The 23,701-nt window shown below is 38.6% G+C and overlaps 1 protein-coding gene and 1 long non-coding RNA gene across 7 annotated transcripts in view; one reads left to right on the top strand and one right to left on the bottom strand.

The window, feature by feature from the left end:
• Positions 1-3,258, top strand: part of MPP7 (MAGUK p55 scaffold protein 7) — a 210,770-nt gene extending 207,512 nt beyond the window's left edge. For both annotated transcript variants that reach the window (XM_078450316.2, XM_078450315.2), the window contains exon 16: positions 327-3,258. In XM_078450316.2, the coding sequence (XP_078306442.1) occupies positions 327-506 (180 nt within the window). In that variant the 3' untranslated portion in view covers positions 507-3,258. The remainder of the gene's footprint in view (positions 1-326) is intronic.
• The window catches only part of LOC132694990 (uncharacterized), a 123,748-nt gene that overhangs the window by 42,225 nt on the left and 57,822 nt on the right, over positions 1-23,701 (bottom strand). For all 5 annotated transcript variants that reach the window (XR_013556924.1, XR_013556926.1, XR_013556925.1 and 2 more), the window contains 3 exons: positions 14,621-14,720; positions 5,970-6,033; positions 4,393-4,514 (listed from right to left, as the gene is read on the bottom strand). This is a non-coding gene — a long non-coding RNA (uncharacterized LOC132694990). The remainder of the gene's footprint in view (positions 1-4,392; positions 4,515-5,969; positions 6,034-14,620; positions 14,721-23,701) is intronic.

Genomic DNA, 23,701 nt, shown 5'->3' with positions numbered 1-23,701 from the left:
GCTTCTATGAATAGATCTTTATGTTCTATTGAGCAAAACATCCCTGTAATGATAAGTTAGTGACTGACAATCCCGAATTTTGGGAAAGGTGGGAATTTTGACTCTGTCAGAGCAGTTTAGTTACAAACAGATCAGAGAGAGAGTATTAGAAGCTATGACCTCTGAAGAACTTGTCGTTCAAGAGGGTCATTTTCATTTGTGGCTGAGATGAAAGAATGAACACAGAATAGCATTCAGTAAACCAGTTGTGGAAATGTTTACATCCGTGTAAAGTGATGTAATTGCCTGGTTAATCTTTTTTTTTTTTTTTTTTTACTTCCTTGTAGGAAGACGACTTTCAGGAAATGATTAAATCTGCACAGATAATGGAAAGTCAATATGGCCATCTTTTTGACAAAATTATAGTAAATGATGACCTCACCGTGGCATTCAATGAGCTAAAGACAACTTTTGACAAGTTAGAGACAGAAACCCACTGGGTTCCAGTGAGCTGGTTACATTCATAACTAAGGGAGGTCCCATGAGCATCTTTTCTGTAGAGTGCATGATGGAATCAGTTACCATTTTGGTGGTAGGGTTTTTTTTTAATCTATATCACTGTTGTAGATGTGCAATCTTGGTTAAAACTGAATGCTGGTTTTGTTTGTATCTTTTTACAGCCTTATTTCAAACACAATATTTGAGTATAAGATCCAAAATCAAAATCCGCACAGTACCGTATTCTGAGCAGAGCTTTGAACCTTCTGATTGTCTTTAACATTCAGTTCTAGCTCCAAGATGAGGTTGGACGTTTTAGAGAGAAATAGCTAGAGAATAGATATTGGAGTTCAGTGCTTCAGACGTGGGCCCTGCCATCAAGTTTGTGGGTTAGCAGTTGAAGGTATTAAGTTAGCAGCCTTGAAAAGCTCCAAAGAAACAGGACATCTTTGCTCTTCTTTGGATGGGTCATTATAGATTTACCCAGGCTAACAGTAAGGCATCCCCTTATTATTTTAAAGTGCAACCTTTTTCTTACATATATATAATATATTCACAGTGGCCTTCGTGTTATAGCTTGAGAAGGCCTTTTTATGACTACATATCAGTGACTCAAATGTTTAAGAAGGGAAGATGGACTTTTAAAAATGATTATATCCATAACTAAAAGCCTTTCCTTATGGTATTAATCTTTATCAGGATGGTAATATCTTGGGGCAAGTAACGATTATAAAGGACGTTTTTATTTGTCAATCCTCAAACAGGAGTTCTAGAGTCACCAAAGAGGTGATTCTAGCTGGCTTTGGATTTTCCCAATAAATTGTAAGAATGTGATACCTATTCTAAAAGTAGATGTTTTACATTACATCTAAAAGTAGATGTTTTAACTGATACAGTTAAAAATGTGATGATTTTTCACCTGTGCAATTGATCATATATTTAAATTGCACTAAGACATATTTTAGAAAACTTTTCATGTAATGTTAACTTACCTCGGCATCATCAAAATAATTCTTAACACTGGTCAGATACCGTCCTAATCTTGCCATTTTTCTAGACTTTTAAGACAGACTCTTGTATTGTAAATATTTAGATGGGCTCTCATTTTTCTTGGTTACTACTGAACTTCAAACAATTCACGTAGCTCAAGACCGTAAAATGACCATAAGTTGTATAAGAGAACATGTCATGTCATTCTTGCCTGCAGTAAGACCCGGCCAATCAAAACTCACTGCATCTGTAACTTCCAAACAGAAAATATTTTGTTTGTTGATTTGTAAAGAGAGTTTAGATGTCATGTTCAAAGAAAAATAGAATGTAGTGAAATTTTATATATTTATGAAATATTTGAAAGGCATATTTTTTTAATTATCAAATGGAGCTATTCGTAAAGTAAACTGTATGTAAAGATGTCGTAACTTAAAATAGTTGTATAAGTCAGGGTCAACATTCCATGTAAATATTTGACCTTTGTTCATACACAGACTCACAAGCGTGTTCTATGTGCACGGCACATTTGACATAACATTATCCACTGGATTTCCTTCAGACAGGTCAGATTTCACATTAGAAACAGAGACAAAAACTCTACTGCAATAGCCTTGATACACACACTAATCAGACTAAATGTTACTTAACATGATCCAAATAGTGAGTTCTATGTTTATTAACTAAATAGCAAACAATTTAGTTTTTTAAGATAGCGGGGAAAAGGGTCCCCAGATCTGATGCTAAAGCCGTGAAGTTATATGGCTGCTCTAAGAAAATACAAGTCTTACGTAGAGAGTTTGGGTAGAATATATTCCTCTTGGAACACAGACTAAAATTTCCTATAAATCAAGACTTCCTGTATGAAGAGTAATGGGAAACATGTAATTATCTAGGCAGTGGTCTGAATAATTTAGGCAGTCCACATTCTTTACCGTGGAGGTAGAGGGTAAGTGTAATGTTATGGAAACTGAGTGCTTTTTGCTGTCGGTAGCAATGGGGTGTTATTTAAAAATCTAACTGTCCAGACCGTTCTCCCTTTTCACACTAGAGCCGAGCAATGTTCTTTTAAAAATGATAAGGAATCTTTTATTGGATAGTCTACATGGTGTTGTAAGTGACATTTATATGGCCACGTGGATGCTTAGAGCTTAGGTTAAAACTGAGTTAGGCAGGGCCACGGGCTTGTTGACAATTGTAGCAAAAGGCCCTGGACTCTGTCTGCACCCAGACCTCCAACGCCCACAGAGATGCGTGTGGGGCTCCTCATGCGCTAGTTCTTGGAGCAGCCGGCTCCTAGCACAGAGTGTCAGCCACCAGTGGAGAAGAGGAATGTTCGTATTTTTAAGTCCATAGATTTAAAATCCAAGATCAAGAAGGAAATTCTGTACTCCCATGATTATCAAATCGCTTAAAAATAAAAAGGTGAAATTGAAATATTCTTCCCCCTTGTTTTACTTCCTCATATAAATGTTAATATATGTAAGGCTGACATTCCTGGCATTGTATAATGATTGTATCTAAATTGTAATATAAAATCGACAAAACATGTCATCTTCGCAGATTTACAAAAACTGTTATTCAAAGCTTCTCGAAGATCTAGATTTTTATTATTTATTTTCGTCTTAACTAGTAAAGATTTATAAATGAATGTAATGGAAAACCTTTGATCTTAATAAAGTGTCTTCAAGTTACTCGTCTTCTTTCTGCACAGTTGTTTTTGCACTTGGGTATTTGGTACACTGTTTCCCATGGTAGAACAAATTCTCTTTTCTACTCTGATATCAAGGTTTTGTTTGAACTTGCCATGTCTGAAATCAGCCAAATATTTATTGGCTTCAACAAGGCTGTTGAAGAGATGGAATTCGCTAGTCTTGCTCCTACCCGTACAATGTAGCCATTTAAAGAGGTCGAGGGTGGGTGATCTGGGCCCATCTGTGATGGGAACATCCCTTCCCCCACCCCTCCCCATCAGGAATCCAAGCTTTATCCACATCCTGTTCCTGAACAGGTAGAGCAAAACTAGACCTTCTTCTTTAGCTGTACCTGAGGACAAACTGCCACCTGTTCATAGAGACAGGCTAATTAGTATTGTCCTTGCTTCAACAGCTGAACCAGCTAATCCCAGCTCTGGTTCCACCCAAAGACTGTACAGTGGAGCTGTCAGGAACATGGGCTCCAGAGCCAGAATCCTTGAGTTCCAGTTCCGGTTTGGTCTATGACCAGCTTTGCAACCTTGAGGCAGTCGTGTAACCTCTCTGGTCCTCATTTTCTGGTCAGAAAAATGGAGATGATCATACTGCTCACCTCATGGGATTGTTGAGGGCTTGAAAGAGCTGATCCATGTAAAGTATTTGGAACAAAACTTGGGATAGAAGTATTTAGTAACTGTGAACTCCTGTTTTATAATGATTATTCTCACAGCACACAGTTTTAATATAGCTCTATAAATAATCACCCCATAGAAACAGTGCTCCATTAGCAGATTAGCCGGAAGTTTCCTCATAATTTCTATGACCGTTTTATTATTTAGAAAACAGCCATTACTTCCAAGTGCTACATCAGGACCTAATCAAGTAATCCTCAGTAGGGTAGTGAACGAATTTTTATTTTTAGCCACTGGTATGCAACGTAATTTATATCGATTTGAAAGAAATGTCCCTTGGTTGTATTAATGCCCTTTCTTCTAACACACTTCCCTTCCAAATGTTTGCCCACTTACCCTTAAGCTCCTGGAGGGCAGGAAATATTTTTTCTAACAGCTGTCTTACACACAGGCCCAGGAACTGCCAAATTGTACTTGCTAGTCATCAAACATCTGTATGATTTCCATTCACTATCTCATTTAGTCCTCACAGTTCCCTTAACATGAAAGATAATATCTTCATCTTTTACAACTGAGAAAATTGAGGGGCAGGGCTTACGTACCTTTTCCAAGGTGACAGGTGATAAGTCGTGGAATCAGGGTCAGGGTCCGCCTTCCTCCGACCATGCTATTTTCGTTGCCCTGTGCTGCCTGGTGTTGCTATAACTGGAGCCAGAAACATGAGCTGGAAACATGAGATTAGGTGATTTGGAGAGGGTTTATCCTTTTTACGCGTACAGTTCATAATTTTCTCAAAACACTGTTCTGTTGCTTTAATCAGAACTTGATGTACCTATGCCTGTGTGAACAGGCTAATCCACAAAAGGTGGCTATTACCAGAAGTATACCTGTGTAGCATAATATGCAATTTTTGTTTAGTCTGCCTGAATCCCGGCCCGTAGTGATGAATCAGGACAATCTGCATATTGCAGAGATTAATCGGAGCTGGTCGTGCTACCCAATTCCAGCTAACATCTGTTGGAGAAGCTGCGAATAAGACTTGTCCCCCTGATTTAAACAACTGCATGAGGCAAAAGATCTTTTATGCCCCTGTCCCCATCCTTTCTGTTTGGGATACTTCGGGTATTTTGTGATGCTTGTCAATTTGACAGCCATAATCCCAACCTTAAACCAGGGGACAATGGACCATAAAGGCCAATCGATAGAGGATGACCTTTGGAAAAAGAAAAGATCCTAAATCTGTCACATCATTGAACTGTTGAACTGATCCTGGGACCTCCTCATTCCACGAATTGCTAAATATTCAATAAAGGTTCTTCTCATGGACTGTTAGGAATATAAACTGGTACAGCCACTCTGGAATTTGGCATGGAGGTTCCTCAAAAAATTAAAAACAGAACTTCCATATAATCCAGCAATCCCAGTTCTAGGTATTTATCTGAAAGAAATCACTGTCTCAAAGGGACATCTGCACTCCCACGTTCGTTGCAGCCTTACTCAGAATAGGCAAGACAAGGAAACAGGTCCATCAGCAGAGGAACAGATAAAGAATTGGGGAAGCACACACACCCAAATTACTCAGCTAGAAAAAAGACGGACATTCTGCCTTTCCCAACAACATGGATGGACTTTGAGGGCCTTTTGCTAAGTGGAGTAAGTCAGAGAAAGGCAAAAACTGTATGTTCTCATTTATATATGGAATCTAACCTCAGAAAGGAGGCAACCTCAGAAAGTAAATGGTAGTTTCCAGGGGCTGGAGGGTAGGGAAATAGGGAGATGACGGTCAAGGCTACAAACTTCCAGTTATAAGATGAATAAACTCTGGGAATCAAGTGTAGTATCAACACAGCAACTATAGTTAACGATACTGTATTATGTACTTGAAACTTGCTAGGAGTACATTTTATCACCAAACACACAAAAGAAGGTAATTATATGAGGTGATGGAAGTGTTAGCCAACCTTATTGTGGTCTCACAATATATAAATGTATTAAATTATCACATTGTACACCTTAAACTTATGCAATGCTATAAGTCAACTGTATTTTAATAAAGCTGGTAAGAATAAGTGTTCTAATGGCTTAAGTCACTATTGGGCTATTGGTGCTGAAAGCACTCCTAATGGTAAACAGCATCCATGAGTAACTCAGGTGACTCCCACTATTCACTTTCACTTACCAAAGGCTGTTTTTCTGCACAGCTGTCACATTCCCTGGAGTGACACATTGAACTTGAAAGCACTCTGGAACCATAAAAATCGTATCATCTCAATAAATGTGGAAAAGCATTTGACACAATTCAACATTCAATTCATGTTAAAAAACTCTCAGTGATGTAGGTTTAGAGGGAACATACCTCAAAATGAATAAGGCCATACATATATGAAAAACCTACAGCCACATCGTAGTCAATGGTGAAGAACTAAGTGCTTTTCCCCTTGGTTTAGGAATAACGTAAGGATGTCCATTCTCAGTACTTTAAAAAAATATTTATTTTGAGAGAGCAGGGGAGGGGCAGAGACAAAGAATCCCAAGCAGGCTCTGAACTGTGAGATCATGACCTGAGCTGAAATTGGGAGTCAGATGCTTAATTGACTGAGCCACTCAGGTGCCCCCCACTCTCACCACTTTTATTCAACAAGTACTAGCTACAACAACAAGAAATAAAAGGTATCCAAATTGCTAAAGAAGATGTAAAACGGTCACTATCTGCAGATGACATCATACTATACATAGAACACCCTAAGCACCCCACCAAAAAACTATTAGAAATAATCAATGAATTCAATAAAGACACGGGACACAAAATTAATACACAGAAATCACCTGTGTTTCTTAACACTAATAACAAAGTAGCAGAAAGAGATATTAAGAAAACAACTCCATCTGCAATTGCACCAAAAAGAAGAAAATACCTCGGTACAAACTTAACTAAGGAGTGAGTGACCTGTACGTGGAAAACCATAAAACATGGATGAAAGAGATTAAAGATGACACAAATGGAAAGAACCAATACATCCAAAGCAATCTACAGATTCAGTGTAATCCCTATCAAAATACCGACAGCACTTTTTACAGGATCAGAAACAAATGATTTTATAGAACAAACTGGAGAGCCCAGAAGTATACTCACACTCATATGGCCAATTAATCTGCAACAAAGGAGGCAAGAATATCCAATGGGGAAAAGACAGTCTCTTCAACAAATGGTGCTGGGAAAATTGGACAGCCACGTGCAAAAGAGTGAAACTGAACCACTTTCTTAAGCTATACACAAAAATAAAATTCAAACTGAACTAAAGACCTAAATGTGAGATATGAAATAATAAAACTCCTAAAAGAAAACATAGGTAGTAATTTGAAATCAGTTTTAACAACAATTTTCTAGATACGTCTCCTCAGGCAAGGGAAACAAAAGCAAAAATAAACTACTGGGACTATATAAAAATAAAAAGCTTTTACACAGTAAAGGAAACCATCAACAAAACAAAAAGGCAACCTATCAAATGGGAGAAGATATTTGCAAATGATATATCTGATAAGGGGTTAATATCCAAAATACATAAATAACTTAGACAACTAAACACCAAAAAAAAAAAAAAATCACAACAATCCAATAAAAAATGGGCAGAGGACTTGAATAGACATTTTTCCAAAGAAGACTTACAGATGGCTGACACATGAAAAGATGCTCATCATCACTAATCATCAGAGAAATAACAAATCAAAACCACAATGAGATAACACCTTACATCTGTAGGAATGGCCAGAATCAAAAAGATAAGAAACAACAAGTGTTGGTGAGGATGTGGGGAAAAAAAGGAACACTTATGCACAATTGGCGGGAATGTAAATTGGTGCAGCCACGGTGGAAAATAGTATGGAGATTCCTCAAAAAATTAAAAATAGAAACACCATATGATCCAGAAATTCCACTAAGGGGTATTTACCAAATGCAAATGAAAACACTGGTTTGAGAAAAATATATGTATTTATATAGATGCATATATATAAACCCCTATGTTTACTGCATTATTTACAATAGCCAAGGTACAGAAGCAACTAAAGTGTCCATCAATACATGAATGGATAAAGGTGATGTGCTATACACACACACACAACCGTAAAAATAAAGTGATACTTTGTCACTTTGGACAACACAGATGGACCTAGAGGGTATTATGCTAAGTGAAATAAGTCAGACAAAGACAAATACAATCTGATTTCACTTACATGGAATCTAAAAAAAATGAATAAAATAAACAAAAAGGTGTAATAGACCATAAATACATAAAACAAACTGATGGTTGCCAGAGGGGAGGGTGTGGGAGATACCAGCTTCTAGTTATGGAATGTATGGGTCGCAGGGATGAAAGGCACAGCACAAAGAATATAGTCAATGGTATTATAATAGTGTGTCCTGGGGGTACCTGGGTGGCTCAGTCCGTTGAGTGTCTGACTCCAGCTCAGGTCATGATCTCACGGTTCATGGATTTAAGCCCCACATCAGGATTCTCCTCCACTCTCTCTGCCCCTCTCCTGCTCACACTTTCTCTCTCTCTCTCAAAATAAGTGAATAAACTTTTTTTTTTTTTTAATCTGAAGAAAGTAATCTCTGGAAACTATAGGATGGGCCAAAGCAAGAGACTATATTTAAATTTTATTTTTCTTGGGTTCCACTTTTTTCCCCCATAATATGGATGAAATTTTAACCTTAAAATTAAAGTTTGAAGAAAATTGTTCTAATGTTTTTGGATTTACAAATTTATCATGCTTGTGAGTCTACCATTTTAAACAAAATAATATCTTTTAACTTGATTAGGCAACAATAATACCAAAGATTCCATCTGTTCAGTCTTTACTCTGCCCTAGGCATTCTAATTATTAATATATAACACAGAAAAGATCTAAATAGGAATATATTTGAATAACTGTAGTTACAGAACAATATAATTACTGTAAATGTTAAAGAGAAGCTATAGAGCATAAGTAAAAGGACTGGCAACAATAAGCCAGGCAGATGCAAACAAAAAGAAAGCAAAAGAGACAATAATAATCATATCAGCATTGAATTCCATGTTTATTACTTGGAACAAAACGTTCTCCTATAGTAATCAATGGTGCAAGCCACAAAAGGAAGAGCATTGAAGACATAGGCAAACCCTTGAGAATTATAATCAACAAAACCACATTATTCGGTTATTTTTCAAACACTTCTCTTAAATTGTGAAGAAAAATAGTTGTAGAAGGTCTGATTTTCCTAATTTCTTTTTTTTTTTTTTTTTTTTTAACGTTTTTTATTTATTTTTGGGACAGAGAGAGACAGAGCATGAACGGGGGAGGGGCAGAGAGAGAGGGAGACACAGAATCCGAAACAGGCTCCAGGCTCCGAGCCATCAGCCCAGAGCCTGACGCGGGGCTCGAACTCACGGACCGCGAGATCGTGACCTGGCTGAAGTCGGACGCTTAACCGACTGCGCCACCCAGGCGCCCCTGATTTTCCTAATTTCTTAGGCTGGTCTCATAGCCACGGAAAGAATGCTTTGTCCTGCAAACTGAAATCACACCTTCTCTTCAAGAGCCCCACCGAGCATTTACGAAACCCAACCCCAAAGTAAGCCACAAGGAAAACCTCATTAAATTCCAAAATCCTTAAATAGTGTCAATGGCATTTTATCTCCACAGTCCAATGGAACTGAAAATGAATGACAAATAGAAACGAAAGGGAAAAAACCACCTAGAAAAATTTTGTAAATAAGTTTTAAGTATTCTAGCCATCGAGGAAGTAAAAATGAAACTGCAGATTATTCAGAAAATAATGAAGCTATCAGTCTATGAAATATGACTAAAACTGAGCTCCAGGAAATTTGCCTTAAAAGCTTTTCTGAGGAAAGAAACAAATAAAAATAAACATCGGCTCAAGCCACTTGGGAACAGATGACGAGTGGTGTTTTGGCTAGGTTGTAATGTACACTGAGTTCTCCATGAATCCACTACCATGTGAATCAAAGGAAGATTGAACTTGATTTTTTCAGAACACAGTATGAGTTTTTCACCATTCTGGAACCTCACGTCACTAATGGCAATACCACTTGTGACACCTGCGTCTCACTCATGTGGCATGTGCAGTGACTGCGTGCATTTGACTACTGCCATCTTTAGAGAAGGGCTGCTTGAGTGTGCACGTATCAAAAGGTATATTCTGTTCTCAAATGCTTCCCTTTCCTTTCTTCTTTACCTTACAGTGGAATTTCTTCTTAATTCTGCAGGTTACACTGTCTATGGATTTCATGTCAGGAGTGCAAAAGGGATAATACAAAATTTGTCCTATAGAAAGGGATCGCTGAGTATGGTAGGGTTGATTACTGGATGCATAGCCATTCAAATCCCACCTCTTTTGCACCCTTTTCGTTTCACTGTGCATCCTGTGTTAATAGTATATTTTGATATGATGTATATATAACTGAGCATACACTAGCATCCTTGCGGATCCTGCTGCTATAAACAGGCTGCTGAAGAAGAAAATATCTTTAAAGTTAGGAATAGTTTCAGAAAACATCTAATAAGATCGAATAAAAAGACAGACATTACTGCAGACCTAAACATTAAGTTAAAAAAATCAAGCTAATAGATTTTCCTAGAACATAATTTTAAAAGGATAGGGATGCAAACTGAGAAAAAAAAAGTGTGGAGATGTGGAAAACAGATCCAAGACAGCCAGTATCTATCTACCTAGTAGGGTCTCCCATTAGGAGAAAATTATATTAAGACATGATATAAATCCTTCTCTAAATTAAAGATAGGTCTTCAGATTTAAAGATCCAGATATTTATTTTGTAAATTTGTAAACCTTATCAACAGAGAAAGAATCCCATAATGAGAAAGAAAGAAAGAAAGAAAGAAAGAAAGAAAGAAAGAAAGAAAGAAAGAAAAAGAAAAGAGAGAGAAAGAAGGAGAAGAAGGAAAAGAGGAGGAGGAGGGGGAGGAAGAGAAGGAGGAGAGGTAGGGAGGGAGCGAAAAGGAATCTGTTGGGCATCAAACATCTCATGCGCAACAGGGTATCATATGGCAAAGGACACATTATGTAATGTGGGAAAAATGAGTATAAGCTGAAAATTCTATAACCCAGATTATCATTCAAGAGTGACAATAAAATGAATTCATTTAGACATACAAGAACTTAGACATATTTACCACCCCTATATTCTTCCAGGAAGAAAGACTGAAAGATGAACTCTAGCAGTTGAAAATGAATTTATGAAAAAGGCATGAATAAAACCAACAGTGATCAGTAAAAGAATGAGAACAATTTACAGACAATGCTAAATGATAAAGATTTGGGTTCAAATCACTGCTATCGTACTTATCTATGTCACCTCATTCCATTTACTTATCCTTCCTGGGCCTTCATTTCTTTATTTATAAGATGGAAGTAGTAATAATAGGATGGGTCCAAAAGAGTTTGTTGAGATGCTCTACATAAAGCCCTCTATGTGGTATTTGTATCTGGTGAATGTTCAATAAATATTAGCTATTATGGGCTTCAAATTGCTAAAACATTTTTTGGAGGGTAATTTTGCAGTTCTATCAAAATTTAAAATACACATGTCCTTAGACCAAACAGTTTCATTTGCACGTTCATATTTATACTGGAAGGTTAATTTATTAGAATTTAAGTAGAATTTATTATAGAAAAAAATATAATCAACCCTATTATCAGTAAGAGAATGATAAATGGTAATATTCTTTTAATTATTATGCCACTATTTAAAAATATAAGGAGGTTTTTTGGTATTATCTTATTATAATGTACTTATTAAATAATGTGTATATATTGACCTGAAGAGTGCTACAAAATGCATATACATAAAATGATATGGAAAGGTCCAAACCTTCTAGTACAGGCAGTGCACCCGGGGAAGGTACAGGTACTGGAGAGTCTCGCTTTCCAGTACATCCCTTTCTGGATTATTCAAATTATTTTTTTGTTTAGACCGTTCTACATTTACAGTTCAGTTTTTAAAAGATGAATAAATGTCTCACAAATAGCACATCTCAATTTTGGTTACAATATATTCTAAAAGTGCTTTACTTGGTAACAAGTGCATCTGAAGTGGTAAGGCAGATTTCACAAACTGTGTGCCCTTCCTGGCGATGCATGGCGTTAATCTGTGCCCAATTTTGGAATCCTGATCTATTATGAACGTCAGTGTTCACACATGTTCTCCCAGTTCCTTTCCCTTAACTCCCCCTATGCTGTCACCAAGACACCATTGCTTAGGTTTCCGTCCTTTTCCATCCTTCTCTTCTACAGGCTTTCCCTGAAAATCTCACTCACTCTATGACTATACTTATCGGAACAAAGGATGAGCACTAACATTCACTGGGCACCTATTTTGTCCTAAGAACTTTTTAAAAAGCTTATTTATTTATTTTGAGAGAGAGAGAGAGAAAGAGGGCATGCACACACGAGTGGGAGGCGGGGCAGAGAGAGAGGGAGACAGAGAAACCTAAGCAGGCTCCCAGGCTCTGTGCTGTCAGCACAGAGCCCGATGTGGGGCCTGATCTCACAAACTGTGAGATCATGACCTGAGCTAAAATCAACAGTTGGGACACTGAACTGCCTGAGCCACCCAGGTGCCCCTATTCTAGGAACTTTTAACAAGCCACCTCATTTACTGCCCACAACAGTCTGAACAAAAGCAGTATCCTTGTTTTACGAATAAGAGAGATGCACAGAGTCTAAGAAACTTGCCCAAGGTCATCCCCCAGTATATAGTAGATACAGCATTTAAACTCCAAGATGCTTGGTTCCAAAACCATGTTTTACTATCCTTTAAACCATATCATCTTCTATACACTTAATCACACTCATTGTGATTTTTTGTTTATATGTTACAGGCACGATACCTTTTCACTCTCTGCCTTGGTTTCCTCCTCTGTAAAGTGTGGATAATCCTCATTAGGATTGTTATGAATATCAATCCTGAGTTAATATTTGTGACAATGCTCAGAACTGTGCTTGGTACATTGTGAGTGCTACAGGTATTTGGTGGTGGTGGTTTTCCTTTTAAATTCTACCTGAATCAGGGGCGCCTGGGTGGCTTGTCGGTTAAGCGTCCGACTTCAGCTCAGGTCATGATCTCACGGTCCGTGAGTTCGAGCCCCGCGTCGGGCTCTGTGCTGACAGCTCAGAGCCTGGAGCCTGTTTCGGATTCTGTGTCTCCCTCTCTCTCTGACCCTCCCCTGTTCATGCTCTGTCTCTCTCTGTCTCAAAAATAAATAAACGTTAAAAAAAAAAAAATTAAATTCTACCTGAATCAGATTTCCTTGATTAACCCTCATATATAAAAATGGTCACTAGCACCTGTCAGTTGTTTCAGAGATGTCTCTTCTTAACCCACTGCCAAGTATTTTAGCATCCTTTGCTGGACCTATTCCAATCCCCCTCCACCCCTCCAGTTGGCCCCTCTTCTACAGTCTGGCCCTGCTGTGATTCATCCTCGATATTCCCAGCTTGGGTGATTTTTCTAAAACATAAATTTGATTAGGATATTCTCTTGCTTAAATCCTTGTGATATCTTCCAACGCAATTTTAAAAATGGGCCAAAAATGTGAACACTTCACAAAAGAAAATCTATAAATAGCTAATAAGCACATAAGAGATGCTTAACATCACTAGTCAACGGGGAAATGCAAATTGAAAGAAACCACAGTTTCTATACAGCCAGTTAGGCTGGCTAAAATGAAAAAGACTGACCATGCCATGTTACGGCATGGATGTAAAGCAACTGGAACATTGCTGAAGGGAAGGAAGAATGGTAAGCCACTTTAGGAAACAATTTTGAAGTTTCTCAAGTTAAGTGTACTTTTATCATTCCACTTCTTGATATTCACCAAAGGGAAATAAAATCATATGTTCACATAAACACTTATACACAAATGTCCACATCAGGATTATTTGTAATATCCCCACACTGGAAACAGCCTACATGTCTATCAGTGGGCAGAAGGATAAACTAATTCTAATATATCCATACAAGGGAACAGAACTCCAGAATAAAAAAAAAAAAGTACACTAATGAAACATGTAACAATATGGAAGAATCTTAAAACCGTTATGCTGAATGAACAAAGCTAGACAAGAAAAGAGAACATCATGTATGGTTCCATTTTTTGAAAGTTCCAAATAATTTATAATGACAGCAGATCAGTGACTGCCAGAGTTTGGGGAAGGAAGAGAAGTACTATGAAAGGTGTGAGGAAACTTTTGGGACCAATGGATATATTCATTATTTTTAATTAGGGTAATAATTTCACAGGTAGTACATTTGTCAAAGCGGATTACATTACACTTTAAATGTTAATTTAATATTTTTACCTCGATAAAGCTGTAAAAAGTGAGACAAATTCTGAAAGAATAAAAAACCACACACACTCATAAAGACTGTGTCAGGCATCTGTCTTCAACACAACACAACACAAAACAACCCAATCCTAGTATACAGAGTATTTTGTGATTGGCGGGATTTTGACCTTCATTTCCGACCTCGGAGCTCTCTGGCACCCCACACATATCTCTGGAACACTGGTCAGATACATTGTATTTATCTGCCCTTAAGTTTGTCTGCCCCTGTATCCCAATCTCTGTAGGATGAATGCAGAAAAGGTTTGGCCACAGTGGGTGCCTCTCCCCCACGGCAAAGCCTGGTAGCTCAATAATTTGTGGAAAGGTAGGAGAAACAGTGAAAACTTATTTGACTGGACAACGGAAGACCCCTTGGTAGTCTCTAGAAGTGCTATCCCGGGTAGTGGGTGTTTTAGACTTACGGACAGGTTCTTCAGGAAGAAGGAAAATTAACCTTGGAACTTTCCACATGGAGATCTTCAGGTGGTAGAAATACGCAAGGTATCCAGCAGACTGCCATTCCTGCCGTGAGGTAGAAATACCAACTGTAACGAAAACGTGGGACCAGCTTCTCTCAAGAAATAGACAATAAAAATCAAGCCCTCCTTTTTGGGCACATTTTATATAACCCATCATGAGTTAGAGAATATTCTTTAGAACTTTCACATAGCTGAGATGAACAAAATATTTTTATAAAGTAGACTTCTTTCATCCTCATAGTCCCGAAAGATCAGTTCCTCTTCATAACTTGTGTCTTTTTCACCAGTAGCTTTAATATTCCTAAAAAAAAAAAAAAAGAAAAGAAAATACTATGGGGGCTCAGCCCTTGTAAGGCTGGCAGGAGACATTCTTATATGCAAAATATTACTTAGTTGAGATTTTATTCTGTCAAACTCTTTACCTCACGTACCTAAATTTGAACTCACCTTCCTACCAAAATCCCTCTGCTTTCTGTATTCTCAGCCATAGTTAATGGCTCCACAGTCCCTCCAATATGTCCAGTTAGACTCTCCCAGTCTACACTAACCCCTCCTTACTCTTCACTGTCATAGGCAGAATTAAGAGATGACCCCCAGAACCTCCACCCTTTGGTGTACAAACACCTTCCCTCAGTTTTTCAATCAAACACTAATGTAGGTGCTGCTCTAAAAGCATGTGGCGTTTGTAACCAAGATTCCAAATCAGTTGTTTTTTTTTAACTTTTTTTTTTAACGATTATTTATTTTTGAGACAGAGAGAGACAGAGCATGAACGGGGGAGGGGCAGAGAGAGAGGGAGACACAGAATCGGAAGCAGGCTCCAGGCTCTGAGCCGTCAGCCCAGAGCCCGACGCGGGGCTCGAACTCACGGACCGCGAGATCGTGACCTGGCTGAAGTCGGATGCTTAACCGACTGCGCCACCCAGGCGCCCCCAAAATCAGTTGATTTTAAGTAGATTATTCTGGCCTAATCAGGCATGGCCTTAAAAGGGACTAAACTTTTCCTGAAAAAAAGAAAAGAAAGAAAAAAATGAAGGAAAGAAAGAAAAAGATTTGAAGTGTGAGAAGGATCTGACACTAAGGAGATTCTCTGTTTCTGGCTCTGAAGACGGAGGGGACCACACGTCAATGAACGCAGGTGACTTCTAGGAGCTGAAAGTAGCCCCTGGCTGACAGAAGAAAGCTAGGATTGCAATGGCAGTCCTACAATCGTGAGGGACTGAATTTTTTCAACAACCACACGAACTTGTAAATGGACCCTGAAGAAATGAGCAGTAAGCACCGCTGTTACCTTGACTTTGGCCTTATGGGACCCTGAGCAGAGAACTCAGCCACACCACGCCTGGGCTTCTGACCTACAGAAATGTGAGCTAAAAATGATCATTGTTCAAAACTGCTAACTCTGTGGCAGAGTGTTATGCGGAAATAGAAAACTAGGATGTTCACCCCCTACATACATTCTGCCACTGAATCCTATCAAATCTCTTAGCTTCACTCTAACATCTCTCTCCCTTTTTATTTTATCACGGTAACAACACTCAATATAAGGTCTATCTTCTTAACAGACCTGTAGGTGTACGATATAGTAGCATCCTCTATAGGCACAATATTGTACAACAGATATCTAAACTTATTTACCGTATAAAACTGGAGTTTTCAAATTTTAATTCTAGTGTAATTAACCTACAGTGTTAGTTTCAGGAGTATGATATAGTGATTCAGCACTTCTATACATTACTCTGTGCTCACCACATAAGTGTACTCTTAATCCCCTTCACCTATTTCTCCCACCAATCCCCCACCCCCACATCTCCTCGTATAACCATCTCTGTTTTCTATAGTTCAGAGTCTTTTTGTTTGTTTTGTTTCTTAAATTACACATGTAAGTGAAATCATATGGTATTTGTCTTTGTCTTATTTCACTTAGCATTATACTCTCTACAACCATCCACGTTGATGCAACTAGGAAGACGTCATTCTTTTTTATAACTGAGTAATATTCCATTGTATACCACATTTTCCTTATCTATTCATCTGTCAATGGACACAGGCTGCTTCCATAATTTAGCTATTGTAAATAATGCTGCAATAAACACAGGGGTGCATGTATCTTTTCAAATTAGTGTTTTCCTATTCTTTGGATAAATACCCAGTAGTGGCATTACTGGATCATATGGTAATTCTATTTTTACTTTTTTGAGGAACCTCTATACAGTTTTCCAGAGTGGTTGCACCAGTTTAAATTCCCATCGATAGTGCAAGAGCGTTCCTTTTTCTCTACATCCTCACCAGCATTTGTTTCTTGTGTTTGATTTCAGCCATTCTGACAGGTGTGAGGTGATAACTCATTGTGGTTTTGATTTTTCATTTCCCTGATGTTGAGAGATGTTGAGCATCTTTTCATGTGTCTGTTGACCATCTGGATGTTTTTGGAGAAATGTCTGTTCATGTCTTCTGCCCATTTTTTAGTTGGGTTATTTGGGGTTTTTTGGTGTTAAGTTGTATAAATTACGTATTTTTGGATACTAACTCTTTACTGAATATGTCATTTGCAAATATCTTCTCCTATTCAGTAGGCTTTTTGTTTTGCTGATTGTTTCCTTCACTGTGCAGAAGCTTTTTATTTTGATGTAGTCCCAATAGTTTACTTTTGCTTTTGTTTTCCTTGCCTTAGGAGATATCCAGAAAAATGTTGCTACAGATGATATCAGAAATTATTGCCTGTGCTCTCTTCTAGGATTTTGAGGGTTTCAGGTCACACATTTAAGACTTTAATCCATTTTGAATTTATTTATGGCGTAAGAAAGTGGTCCAGTTTCATTCTTCTGCATGTTGCTGCCCAGTTTTCCCAACACCACTTGTTGAAGAGACTGTCTTTCCCATTGCAGATTCTTTCCTACTTTGTCAAAGGTTAATTGACCATATAATCATGCATTTATCTGGGATCTCTATACTGTTCTATTGATGTTTATGTCGATTTTCTTATGCCAGTACCATAGTGGTTTTTACTGTTTGTTTTTGTGTGTGGGTGGTGGTGGTTTCTTTTAATAACCGGAATGTATTGTTCTTTGATATGCTTGTTGAAGATGTTCTGAGCCCAGCACACTCTTTTTGTCCATTATATATTCCAGAGAATTGGCATCACCATTTGAGTTGCTTCCTTCTGTTATAATTATACCCACTGTTATGCACAAAGTTCAGTACAGGGTCTATAATTTGAGGGGGGACAGTCTCAGTTTGAGTCCCTGTTGATCTGAGGTGAAGGTGTGTTGACTTGTCATGAGCAGGCAGCAGTGCACACTGACTTGAGCAGGAGGGCAGCTGGACTGTGGTTTTGGGAAGGCCAATGGCACCATGTGTGATGGGAAAGTGGCTAGTTTTGCTCCTGGTTTAGTGGTCAGGAATTCCTTTAACTTTTGTTTGTCTGGGAAACTCTGTCTCTCCTTCTATTCTGAATGATGGCCTTGATGGATAGGGTATTCTTACCTGAAGATTTTTTTCCTTTCAGTACTTTGTATATATCCTGCCCCACTCCCTTCTGGCCTGTAAAGTTTCTGCTGAAAAATCCACTGACAGATTTATGGCGTTTCCCTGGTATGTAACTGCTTTCCTTTTCTCTTGCTGCTTTTAAAATTCTCTCTTTATCACTATTTTTTGCTATTTCATTTACTTTGTGTCTTGGTATGGATCTCTCTGGGTTGATTTTGTTGGGGGTTTTCTGTGTTTCCTAGATCTGGATTTCTGTTTCCTTCTCCAGATTCAGAAAATTTTCAGCTATTATTTCTTCAAATAAATTTTCTGCTCCCTTTTCTCTCGTTTCTCATTCTAGGATTCCTATAATGTGACTATTATTATGCTTGATGGTGTTTATTCTCATTTTGCATATTTTTCCCTCTCACCTGCTCAGCTTGACTATTTTCCATTACTCTGTCCTCCAGGTCACTGATCCATTCTTTGGCTTTCTCTTGTATACTATTTATTTCAGGTAGTCTGTTTTTTTAATGTTTATTTTTGAGAGAGAAAGAGGGAGTGTGCAAGGGGCGGGGGAGGAGGAGAGACAGAGGGAGACAGAGGATCCAAAGCTGGCTCCGTGCTGACAGCAGAGAGCCAATATGGGGCTTGAACCCATGAACCATCGAGATCATGACCTGAGCCAAAGCCAGAAGCTTAACCAACTGAGTCACCAAGGCACCCCGAAGGTAGTCTATATTTAATTTCATTTATTGAGTTTATCATCTCAGATTGGTTCTTTTTTATGTCTTCTCTTTTTTGAGGGTCTCTTCTGAGGTCCTCCATTCTTTTCTCAAGTCTAGTGAGTATCTTTATGGCCATTACTTTAAATTCTTTTCCAGACATATTACTTACCTCCATTTTGCTTAGGTCTCTTGCTATGATTTTGTTCTATTCTTTCATGTGGGACATATTCTTCTGTCTCCTCATTTTATCTATTGCTATGTCTGTTTCTACGTGTTAGGAAAGTTAGCTACATCTCCTGTTCTTGAAAGTAGTGGCTTTGTGAAGAATAGGTCCTGTAGTTCCCCACAGTGCAATGTCTCCTTTTCACTAGAAAATGGCACTTCAGGGTACCTCCTATGTGTGTTACTATTGTGGGCTGAGCTGTGTTTACCTTCAGTCCAGTCATGTGTAATGGTTCTCTTTGTCTGCTGTGGGCTGGGTCTGGTCCCTGTGTTAGTGGGCCATTCTGGGGCTACCTTGGGCTTTAGTTGGGCCAGACCAGGTATTTGCCAGAGATGAAGTAGTGCCAAACTACAGGGCACTTTCCCTATGCTGTCCCCTGAGACGGGTGGTGGGCAGGGCCTGCAGTCAGACCAGCTGTCTGCCCCAGTCCACTGTTGGGGCCACAGTCAGTCTGGTGTATGTGGTTATCTCCCCCTCTCCCTGGGGCAGGACTCACTTTGGAGTGGTGCTGGCCCTTGTATGGGCTACTTGCACAGTGCCAGGCTTTTGGTACTGCTTTGATGGATCTGGCCAAGAGCGTTTTGGAAGGGGTGGAGCCACAACATGCATAGGGGCTAGAGAGGCAGGGTTAGCAATGTTTGTGGGCTGGTAGTCCCCTGTGGGAGGGGCCCTGCAGCACCAGGACTGAAGCAGTTCAGTCTGGAGGGGTGGATCCACAAAAGGGCAATACGGGAGCTGGGGTGAGGGGCTGGCAGGCTACAGTGCAAGCAAGTTAGGTGGCAAGTCTTGGCACTGGTTCCCAGAAGTAGCTGGGTATCTAGGCTGGGGGGTAGAGGAGGAAAGTGGCATTTGCCAGCTCCTTTGTTCCTGGAGGAGTCCCCCACCAATCTCTGTCCCTCCTGGACACACTCTGAGATGAGTAAACCACTCTCTCCTCTAGCCCTAAGCATTTTTCAAACTACTGGTTCTACCCTCTATCTCCTGTCTCTTTAAGGGCAAGGACCCAGTTTCTTCTTACCCTCCCAGCTCCCTGAAAACTGAGCTGATGATTTTTAAAATTCCAGGTTTTAAGTTCTACTGGTTGTAAGAACTCACAAGATTCAGCCCCTCTGGTTTTCAAAGCCAAATGTTATTGGGATTTCTCTTCCCTGCATGGTCTCCCCTGATGTGAGAGTAATGTTTCTCCCCTCTCTATGCCCATGGCTCCCTCCTTCCCATGGAATGCCCCACAAGTCCATTTAGTGCTCAACTGCATCTCCACCATTCCTACCCTCTTCCATGTGGCTTCTTGTCTGTGTTGAGCTGTGGAGAGTTTGTTCTGCAAGTCTCCAGGTCATCTTTCAGGTTATTTTCACCAATATGGGTATTATCTAGGTGTACCCATGAGAAAAAGTGAGCCCGGGGTCCTCCTACTCCACCATCTTTGCAATAGTCTCTGTGCCAATACCATACTGTTTTGGTTACTACAGCTTTGTAGTATATTTTGAAATCTGGGATTGTGATACCTTCAGTGCTGTTCTTTTTCAAGATTGCTTTGGCTATTCAGGGTCTTTTGTGGTTCTAAACAAATTTTAGGATTATTTGTTCCAGTTCTGTGAAAAATGCTGTTGGTATTTTGATAGGGATTGCATTAAATCTGTAGATTGCTTTGGGTAGTATGGACATCTAAGAAATATTTGTTCTTCAAATACTGAGCATGGGATATCTTTCCATTTGTTCATATCATCTTCAATTTCTTTCATCAGTGTCTTACAGTTTTCAGAGTGTAGGTCTTTCACCTCCTTGGTTAAGTTTATTCCTAGGTATTTTTATTGTTTTTGGTGCAATTATAAATGGGATTGTTTTCTTAATTTCTCTTTCTGCTAGTTTATTATTAGTGTATAGAAATGAAATGGATTTCTATATACTGATTTTTTATTTTGTGACCTTACTTAATTCATTTATCAGTTCTAGAAGTTTTCAGTGGAGTGTTTAGGGTTTTCTATATATAGTATCATGTCATCTGCAAATAGCAAAAGTTTTACTTCTTCCTTACCAGTTTAGATGCCTTTTCTTTCTTTTTCTTGTCTGATTGCTGTGGCTAGGACTTAATTTTCTTATCTGATTGCTAGGGCTATGTTGAATAAAAGTGGTGAGAGTGGACATCCTTATCTTGTTCCTGATCTTAAGGAAAAAGCTCTCAGCTTTTCACCATTAAGTATGATGTCATTTGTGGGTTTTTCATATATGGACTTTATTGTGTTGAGGTATGTTGCCCCTAAGCCTACTTTGTTGAGTATTTTTATCATGAGTGAATTTTGTACTTTGCCAAGTGCTTTTTCTGCATCTATTGAAGTGATCATATGGTTTTTATCCTTTCTCTCATTGATGTAATATATCACATTGGTTGATGTGCAAATATTGAATCACCCTTGTATCCCAGAAATAAATCCCACTTGATTGTGGTGAATGATTTTTTTTTACTGTATTGTTTGATTTGGTTTGCTAGTATTTTGTTGAGGATTCTTGCACCTATGTTCATCAGAGATACAGGCCTGTAGCTCTTTCTTTGTAGTGTCTTTATCTGGTATCGGTATAAGGGTGATTCTAGCCTCCAGGAATGAATTTGGAAGTTCTCCTTCCTCTTCTACTTTTTGGAATAAAAATAGAAATTTTATACCCACTAATTAGCAACTCCCCATTTTCATTTCTCCCAGTCACCATTCTATTCTTTGCCTCAATGAGTTTGACTATTTTAGATGCTTCAAAGAAGTGGAATTGTACAGTATTTATCCTTCTATGACTGGTTTATTTCACCTAGCATAATGTCCTCAAAGTTTGTCCATGTTGTCACATATTCCAGGATTTTCTTCTTTTTTAAGGCTGAATAATATTCCATTATAAGCATGTACCACATTTAAAAAAATTTTTTTTAACGTTTATTTATTTTTGAAGGAGAGAGAGACAGAGCGTGAGCAGGAGACAGAGAAGGGCAGAGAGGGAGACACAGAATCTGAAGCAGACTCCAGGCTCCAAGCTGTCAGCACAGAGTCCGATGCGGGACTTGAACTCACAAACTGTGAGATCATGACATGAGATTGTAAGGGTTAAATTTTAGTGTAGGGCTAATGGCGTAGCTTGAAAAATAACAGCTTTGTTCTGACACTGAAGGTCAAGAGATAATAGCCTTGCTTTACTCTTGTAAATTACGCTTCATACTCTTGTAAATCAGGCTTTACCAACTAAGGAAACAGAAGTTCAAAGAAAAGAGCATGAGAGGCAAGGTCAAGGAGATCCACTGGTTGCAACTCAGTGGCAGAAAGTCTAAAATAATCACCTCATCCAGCAACTGTTTCTAACTCATCTGGGAATTGTTTCTCTGTTCTGTTCCCAGGTGATGATAAAATGATGTGATCGGCCATAAAAACCCTGTACCCTGGCTGCTCGGGGCTGCACTCTTATCAAGAGTGTTGGTCCCAATTGGTCGGCCTTGCCTCTCATTGTAATAAACTTTGTTGTGACTGTCACTGGTGCCCGTAGCATTCTGTTTCAGGAGTTGTGTAGATGCAACAAGCTGAAGTCAGACACTTAACTGACTGAGCCACCCAGCGCCCCAGTATGTACCACATTTTAAAAAATTCTTTCTTCCATTGATGGAAATTTAGGTTGTTTCCACATCTTGGCTACTGTAAATAATGGTTCAATTAGCATGGGTGTGGAGTCATCTCTTCAAGATTCCGATTCCAGTTCCTTTGGGTAAATATCCAGAAGTAGAATTGCTAAGTCCTATGGTAGTTCCATTTTTAATTTTATGAGGAACCTCTATATTCCAACTGCACCATTTTGCTTCCTCACCAACAATGATGTGCAAGGGTTCCAATTTCTCCACATTCTCCACATCCACACTTGTTTCTTTTGGTTTGGTTTTGTAATAGCCATACTAACATGTGAGGTGGTATCACATTGTGGTTTTGATTTGCATTTCCCTGATGGCAAATGACACAAAGCATCTTTTCATACACCTGTTGGTCATTTGCATGACCTTGTAAAAATTCCTATTCAAGTCCTTAGCCCATTTTTTAAATCAGGTTGTTTTTAGCTATTGAGTTGTAGGAACTTTTTTATATATTTTAGAAATCAATACCTTAACAGATAAACGTTATACAAGTATTTTCTCCCATTCCATAGACTGCCTTTTCACTCCATTAACTGTGTCTTTTGCTGTGCTTCTGATGTCATATCCAAGAAATCACTGCCAAGACCAATGTCATGAAGATTTTCCTCTATGCTGTATTCTAGGAGTTTTATATTTTTAGGTCTTTTCATATATGGCCTTTATATATACCAACAAACTGGATAACATAGAAAAAATGGATAAGTTCCTAGAAAGACACAACCTATAAAGACTGACTCATGAAGACATATAAAATCTGAACAGACTTATATAACTAGCAAGGAGATTGAATCAGTAAGCAAAACCTCCCAACAAAGAAAAGCCCAGGACCAGATGGTTTCACTGGCCAATTCTATCAAACATTTAAAGAGGAACTAATGCTCCCTCTAACAAAAAATAAAAATAAAATAAAATAAAATAAAATAAAGAATAATTAATGACAATACTTCTCA

The sequence above is a fragment of the Panthera onca genome, chromosome B4 (assembly GCF_046562875.1).
Source record: "Panthera onca isolate mPanOnc1 chromosome B4, mPanOnc1 haplotype 2, whole genome shotgun sequence".
Classification (NCBI taxonomy): Eukaryota; Metazoa; Chordata; class Mammalia; order Carnivora; family Felidae; genus Panthera; species Panthera onca.
This window is presented reverse-complemented; position numbering and strand designations above follow the sequence as displayed.